The sequence below is a fragment of the Colobus angolensis genome, unplaced genomic scaffold (assembly GCF_000951035.1).
Source record: "Colobus angolensis palliatus isolate OR3802 unplaced genomic scaffold, Cang.pa_1.0 Scaffold27, whole genome shotgun sequence".
Taxonomy (NCBI): domain Eukaryota; kingdom Metazoa; phylum Chordata; class Mammalia; order Primates; family Cercopithecidae; genus Colobus; species Colobus angolensis.
The window spans coordinates 3,852,904-3,860,537 of record NW_012115932.1 but is presented as its reverse complement, the minus strand read 5'-3'; the positions used below and the strand labels follow the sequence as shown (position 1 = coordinate 3,860,537).

Here is a 7,634-nt window from a genome sequence, read left to right as displayed (position 1 = left end):
GTGTTAGCCAGGATGGTCTCGATCTCCTGACCTCGTGATCCGCCCATTTCGGCTTCCCAAAGTGCTGGGATTACAGGCTTGAGGCACCGCGCCCGGCCTCAAAAGGAAAAAAAAAAGATCAAAAGCTTTTAGGAACAGATCAGAAGAATCACATAGTCCTTAACACTGGGAGTATGACTAACTACTGCACGTCACTTACAGAATTATATGTGTAATTTACTTCCAAGATGAAACTTGCATGGCAATGCTTTTGACACTCAAACCAGAGCAACTGCAAGCTTTTCACTAGCATCAACTGATGAGTAGAAAAATATTCTATCTTTGACACCTCTGGGTTCATGTAGTTGAAAAGAATATGGTTTTGTTCTGGGATTCATATACTACGATTCCTTAATGAAGCTATTTTAAGTTAAAAATATTAACATTTGGTCAAAAACAGATTTATAATTATCTACACAAACCTGGTGGGGCCCAAGACAGCTTGTAAGGTGGACTTTCTGAATTCTAGTACATGGTAGAATGGTCAACTCTTCAAGATAAATCTACAAGGCACCAAAAACTTTGGGCAGATTTGTGGAATCTGTTATCAGTAACCCTGCTTGAAACCAACACTGCTCCCAAAGCCAGAGAAGGCATCTGCCTTAGTTGTCATTACGTGACAAAATTCACAACCCAACCCAGACCTAAGCACAGAAAGCTTTTATTACCACAGAGGAAACCAGGAAACGCTGGAGGCAGCCTCGTTAGCTGTGTGATCAGGGAGGGGACAGGCAGGCGGGAACCCGTCATCAGTCATGTCTGGGCAGTCTCCCAACCAACAGGTCTGTTTGGTTCAGGAGAGGCTTTTGCTGGGCTATGTGTCTGTGTGGATCAGGAAGGTCAGCCTCGACAAATGGGCTTCTTCCTGAACACAGGACAGCCAGAACCGGGGCACCAGCTGCACAGATACCACCTTAAAATGGAAATCAAATTAGGTTCATTACATCAGGAAGTACATTTCACCCTGATCATAAAAGAGGGAAAAGGGAGCACTAGGCTCTACTGGATAGGCTTTCTTTTAGATAAGATGCTTTTAAAAGTTAAACATTGGCAGGGCCTTTCCCCTTGCTAACAGCAAGCAGCACACAATTCCAAGTCAGCTTGTAAAGCTATTGTTATCTTTGTTATCTGTTATTATTTGGATTTTGAACGAAATTGATGGAGTACGAGCCGGTAGAGGAATCCTGTTTGATCTGGAAATTTTCCGTGGAGAGCCCAAAAGGTCGGAGAACCAAGTTCCCAAGATCTTTTAATTTACCTGTAATGTAAAAGCAAAAACTCAAATGAATACAGGAGTGAACAGAAGCAGGAAGGCACCAATTAATCTTGCCTTACCACTGAGTACAAAATATAAAAGTATCTCTTTGCAGTTCAAGAAATGCCTACTTTTAATATGATGAAAGCTTCCAGGAGAGTTCCCAGCCCCTATTCCCCACTCAGCAGTGCAGTCACTTCAGTGCCATCCACCCCAAGCCTGTGCTTCATAGATGAGAGTGGAGTCCTGCTGGCTCCCTCTGGGAGATCAAAGCCTCCTGTCCTAACTGGCCAGTACTATCAAAGGACACAGGCTTCTGGGGTGAGTTCTGGGAAAACTGACTGCTGTTCCAGTGAGGCTCAAGGCACCCTGCCAAGCCAGGTCTGCCTGGTAGTGAGGGCAGAGGTCCCTCCAAGTCTCTTTTCTCTATAACGGCAGCAGCCACCTGCTAAATTTAATTCAACTCAGTCCGTTTCCACTGAGCTTGGATTCATATTCAAGAGCTTCCTGCTTTCCTAAGCAAATCCTTAGCTTCTATACCAGACTAGCCATTTCTTAGAAATGGGATCTTGTTCATTTGCACAGCAACCTCAATAAGACCTCAATAGTCCACACTCCTCTTCCCAAGTTTCAGGCTTTATTTACACACGACTTGAGTGAGATATATAAGCCAGGCGTGGTGGCTAACACCTGTAATCCCAGCACTTTGGGAGGTTGAGGTGGTTTGATCACTTGAGGTCAGGAGTTCGAGACCAGCCCGGCCAACATGGTGAAACCCTATCTCTACTAAAAATACAAAAATCAGCTGAGGGTGGTGGCATGTGCCTGTAGTCCTAGCTACTAGGGAGACTGAGGCAGGACAATCGTTTGCACCTGGGAAGCAGAGGTTGCAGTGAGCTGAGATTGCGCCACTGCACTCCAGCCTGAGCGACAGAGTGAGACTCCGTCTCAACAAAAAAAAAAGTCACGGTATATAGCTGACGGTTCCTGCCAAGCGTGGTGACTCATGCCTGCAATCCCAGCACTTTGGGAAGCTGAGGCAAGAGGATGGTTTGAGCCCAGTAGTTCCAGACCAGCCCAAGCAACATGGTGAGACTCTCATCTCTACAATTAAGAAAAAAAACCAAAAAACAAAAAAACTAACAGTTCTTATGGTGTTTTAAGATATAAGGAACATTTGAAACTAGGAAGGTTCCAGAAAATTTTGGGGGGGATGGGTGAATAAACAGTTACAACCCTTTCTAAACTGCTTTAATTTTTCTTGCAGGTCTGCTTCCAGTGAAGGTGAGAATGGGGGTAGACGAAAAGAGAAATCCCTAATCACCAGAGGCACAGGCTCCTTCCCACTTCCTAGCAGCTTTTCTCACTCTGAGACCTCCCATCTTAGAGTAAAGCCCAGGTAAAGCACTTAAAGATGCATGGCCTTGGCTGGGTACAGTGGCTCACACCAGTAATCCCAGCACTTTGGGAGGCTAAGGCAGGAGGATCACATGAGTCTAGGAGTTTGAGACCAGCCTGAGCAACATAGGGAGACCCTGTATCTACAAAAATTTAAAAATTAGCTAGATGTGGGGGACAGGCCTGTTGTCACAGCTATGCAGAGGCTGAGGTAGGAGGACTGCTTGAGCCCAAGGAGTTCAGGGTTGCGGTGAGCCATGATCATGCCATTGCACTCCAGCCTGGGTAACAGAGCAAAAAAGATGCATGGCCTTTACATTTTCCAGGCCTCCCTAATAACTCATGGTAAGAACTTTTAGTCTCAGGCTTAAGAACTAGCCCAAGGAAGCTCATCATATCCAGAGAAAGGCCATCCCATCTTTGGATGAAACAGTAAATTGAGAAAGCTCCCAGAACCTGGGATGGCTGTTCTCCAGGCAGGCCTCTGAAACCTAAATCTGGGACACACGCGTTCAGTGCTGCTGCTTGTGTCAGGAAACCACCGGCACAAACCCCGGGTGCCTGCGCACAGGAGCGGCACAGCCTCGGGCACATGTGTATATAGGGAGGGGCTTGCAACAAGCAAGAGTCAAACAGGGCAGCCTCAGGGCAACCCGAGTTAGCAACACCAACCAGGAACGCTGGCAGTTTGTCCTGGGGTTGGAAAAAGAGGACAGGGAGGGGGAAAAAAATCCCATCAAAAGCAGCCCAATAAAATGTTGGTACTGGGAAATCCTTGGCTCTTGTGATATGGAGTGAGTGAAGTGAGAATGAGTCTCAGGAGCCACTCACATCAGACTCCCGAGAGGGGCAGTTCCATGGTGGAGAAGCCTCTGGTCCAGGCCTACTCTAGATGGTCCACTGAGCCCAGGGCCACTACGTGGATGGAGGGATCATTGCAAGCTCATCTCCAGTGCCAGAAAAACCATTTAAAGTACAAACTGGAGATTTTACTTGGCATCTATTATGTGAGCCACTGGGATGTCAAGAATAAAAGTAGCTTCCATGCACAGTGATCACAGTCTAGTGGGGAGGCAGACCCAAAAGACTGAGGTGTGCCCAGAGGTGCTTTCTGACCTTGCAGGAGCACGAGGAAGTCTTTTCAGAAGAGGCCACATGCTACAGTGCTCTGGGGGATGGGAATCGGTCCCAGGCGATGGCATGTCACCGTGCTCCAGGGATGGCAGCGTCCTCAGGCAGCAGTGGCTTGGCTTTAGGCCGGTCTGCACTAAAGGAGGTTTCCTTCTAGTGCAGAAAGCCCATTCCAAGCTAAGACTGCGAATATTAAAACTGCCGAAGAGAGGAAGAATGCTCTTTCCCAGGCCCTCACTTTGCCTAACTGGCTAAAGGGCCTGTCTGCCACAAGTCACCTTTGAACTTTTAGCTTGTATGATTCTATGGTGTGGCAGTCATGAAGATGTACTTCTCCAAATGTAGGGGACGCAGTGGCTGCACTCTAAAATCCATCAGCACATTCATGCAGAGGCCACCCTTCCCTCCTGCGGCTTCCAGCCAGCGCCTGAGCATACGAGGGGTAGGCCAGGGACTCGTCTGAGGGGCAGCGCTGGCTCCCCAATGGCTTTGTTGAAACTTTCTCAACACCACACTCCAGTAAACTTTCCCCTCCCCCGCTCCTCATCCTCCACAGGGGTCTGCCAGCTCTGCCGACATCCTCCAGCTCCCAGCCCCACTTTCCCTTGCAGGTGTTTCCCCCAATAAATCTCTTGTACTTTTAATCCTATCTTGGCATCTGTTTTTTGGAGATCCAGACTAACACATAGATAATTATTCTTTTTCCTTCAATTCCAGTATCTCTGCCTTTATACCATTCCATATTAATTTCACCAACCATCACTTACAGGAAAAAAAAAGAAAAAGAAAAAAGAAAAGAAAATGCAAAATTCTGCTTTCTAAACAAGACTACATATATATAATACCTGGCAGGTAGCAGGTATGTAATAAAAGATACACAAATAGTCTCTGCATTAGAGAAGACCTAAGGTCACCTGACATAGATGAATTCAACCAACATGTACTCATTACGTGTGTGGCACCTTGCTGTGTGTAGTAGAGATGCAAAGATACGTGACATGGTCTATACACCAAAACAAGTTTAGAATTTGACAAGGAAGAAAAGACATACATGCAAAACCAAATTCATATGTAGCTGAGTTATAAAATGCCAAGAGAGTCAGGAAAGGGAAGATTCCTTTGGCTGGGGCAGGAAGAGAGGAAACGGGTGGAGGAAAGAGAAGATTTGGTTTATCTTTGTCTAAGAGTTTGCACTTGAACCAGGCACCAAAGGCCATAGGACTGCAACCATATGAGACAGAGGTGGTGTCAGTGCAAGCCCAAACAGTGTGTGCCAATGCATAGAGGTAGGTAGGCGAGCTGTGTGTCCAATGGGGCTGAAGCAGGGCAGGCAGGTGCCTCCTGCCAGGCTCTCCTGAGCCAGGCCCATCAGCCTACAGTTCCCATGCCACAGCAAGCCGCTGATGGCTTGAGAACTGAGTGTTCAGGGTTAGTAATCCTGTGGCAAAATGAAGAATGAACCAGAAGGGGAGACCCTGGGGGTGGTTCTGACAGAAAGTTAGTCCCACATTATGGGAAAGAGGCCATTTATTCACTGAACAAACATTAAAATTTCTACAGTGCTTGGGCAGATGGGCTCTGAAGCCAGAGTGTGGTCAGTAGAACACAAAGAACAGGGCAAAACAGTATGGTAGAATCAACAAGTTTTAAGTGACTGAAAAATTTACTTTTTGCTGTTTGTGCCAATGACAGAGAAGGAACAGCCTTCAGTAGAGCTCAGGCTCCTAAATATATGCACACTCACACATTTTTCTGCCTGCTGTTTAGAGTCAGGTTAGGTGCTCAGAGGCTAACGCAGCTTCCTTGTATCCAACAGGATCATCTGCCAAACTAGCCTATCTGCCACACTTTCCACTGGTGGTCAAATTCTGTCTTCCTTATCTGGACACTAATCAATGAGGTTTCCTTGTTTCCACCTATAGCACAGGCGGCACCATCACTTAGCCTGAATGTGTCCACATGTCCCTAACTATTAGGATCTCGTCTATCAGACTAGATCCCACGGCAAAGAGAAGAGTACAAAACTACTTGTGCTTAGAGCAGAATGTTTAGAAACAGGAATCAGAGTGCTTGCCACTGGATTCAGTTGATAAATATTAATTTCTCTGCCAAGTAGCATATCACAATAACCCAACTGATTTGTTATGCATAATTTCTCTTTGGAGATACTGACTGTGCACCAGGCAGTTTACCCCAAGCAAAACCAGGAATGCTGTGTTTTCATCTCCTTAAGATCACTCGGGCGTGCATTCGATGGAACAGCTACTTCGGGACTTTCTTCTCTGTTTAGATGAAACAAATTGCATACAACTGAATCCTAATACCACATTTCCTCCTGTGAGGCAGGAAACTAAGGCATGCAGCTAACTCTAGCTTTTCTCTAAGCAAAAGGCAAATCAAGAGAGCCCAGGGTAGAAAGGATAAAATTCACGCCCAATTCAAATTCTTATACAGGCAGACTTCATTTTGTTGTGCTGTGCTTTTTTGTGCTTTACAGTTACTGTTTTTTTCCACAAACTGAAGACGTGGTAATCCTGCATCAAGCAAGTTTGTCAGCACAATTTTCCCAATAGCACGTACTCATTTCGTGTCTCTGTTTCATATTTTGGTAATTCTCATAATATTTCAAACCTTTTCATTATTCTTACATCTGTTATGGTGATCTGTAATCGATGATCTGTGAGGTTACTATTGTAATTGTTTTGGGGTGCCACAAACTGCACCTGAATAAGACAGCTAACTGAACTAATAAGTGCGGCGTATGTTCTGACTGCTCCTCTGACCAGCCATTCCCTTGTATCTCTCCCTCTCCTCAGGCTTCCCTCTTCCCTGAGCCACAACAATATTGAAATTAGGTCCATTAATAATCCTGTAATGACCTTTAAGTGTTCAAGTAAAAGGAAGAGCCAGACTTTAACAAAATTAAAAGTGCTACTTCAGTGAACACAGGAATAAGAAAGCAAAACAGCCTTATTGCTTATATGGAGAAAGTTCTAGGTGTTTGGATAGAAGATCAAACCAGCCATGACATTCCCTTAAGCCAGAGCCTTGGATTGCCACAGCAAGGCCCTAACTTTCTTCAGTCCTACCAAGGTTAAGTGACGAAGCTGCTTTAAGGAAAGAAGCCGTCTCCATAACATAAAAGAGAAAGGTGGAGCAGCAAAGGCTGATATAGAAGCTGCAAAAAGTTATCCAGAAGATCTAGCTAAGATCACTGATGGCTACACTAAACATGTTTTTAGTGTAGATGAAAGAGCACTATATTGAAAGAAGATGCCAGATAGGACTTTCATAGCAACAGGAGAGAATAATTCAATGCCTGGCTTCAAAGGACAGGCTGACTCTCTTGTTAGGGGCTAATGCAGCTGGTGACTTTAAGTTGAGGCCAGTGCTCATTTACCATTCCAAAAATCTTAGAGCCCTTAAGAATGATGCTAATCTACTCTGCCTGTGCTCTAGAAATGGAACAACATAGCCTGGATGACAGCACATCTATTTAGAGAGTAATTTACTAAGCACTTTAAGCCCATTGTTGAGACCTACTGTTCAGAAAATAATATTACTTAAGAAATACACTTCATTGGCCGGGTTCAGTGGCTCATGCCTGTAATCCCAGCATTTTGGGAGGCCGAGGCAGGTGGATCATGAGGTCAGGAGATCAAGACCATCCTGGCTAACACGGTGAAACCCCGTCTCTACTAAAAAACACAAAAAATTAGCTGGGCTTGGTGGCAGGCGCCTATAGTCCCAGCTACTCGGGAGGCTGAGGCAGGAGAATGGCGTGAACCCAGGAGGTGGAGCTTGCAGTGAG

General features: G+C 45.5%; 1 protein-coding gene across 2 annotated transcripts in view; it reads right to left on the bottom strand.

The window, feature by feature from the left end:
* Positions 1–684: 684 nt before the first annotated feature.
* Positions 685–7,634, bottom strand: part of TTC1 (tetratricopeptide repeat domain 1) — a 59,284-nt gene continuing 52,334 nt past the window's right edge. For both annotated transcript variants that reach the window (XM_011947694.1, XM_011947695.1), the window contains exon 8: positions 685–1,297. In XM_011947694.1, coding sequence (XP_011803084.1) covers positions 1,164–1,297 — 134 coding nt within the window. In that variant the 3' untranslated portion in view covers positions 685–1,163. The remainder of the gene's footprint in view (positions 1,298–7,634) is intronic.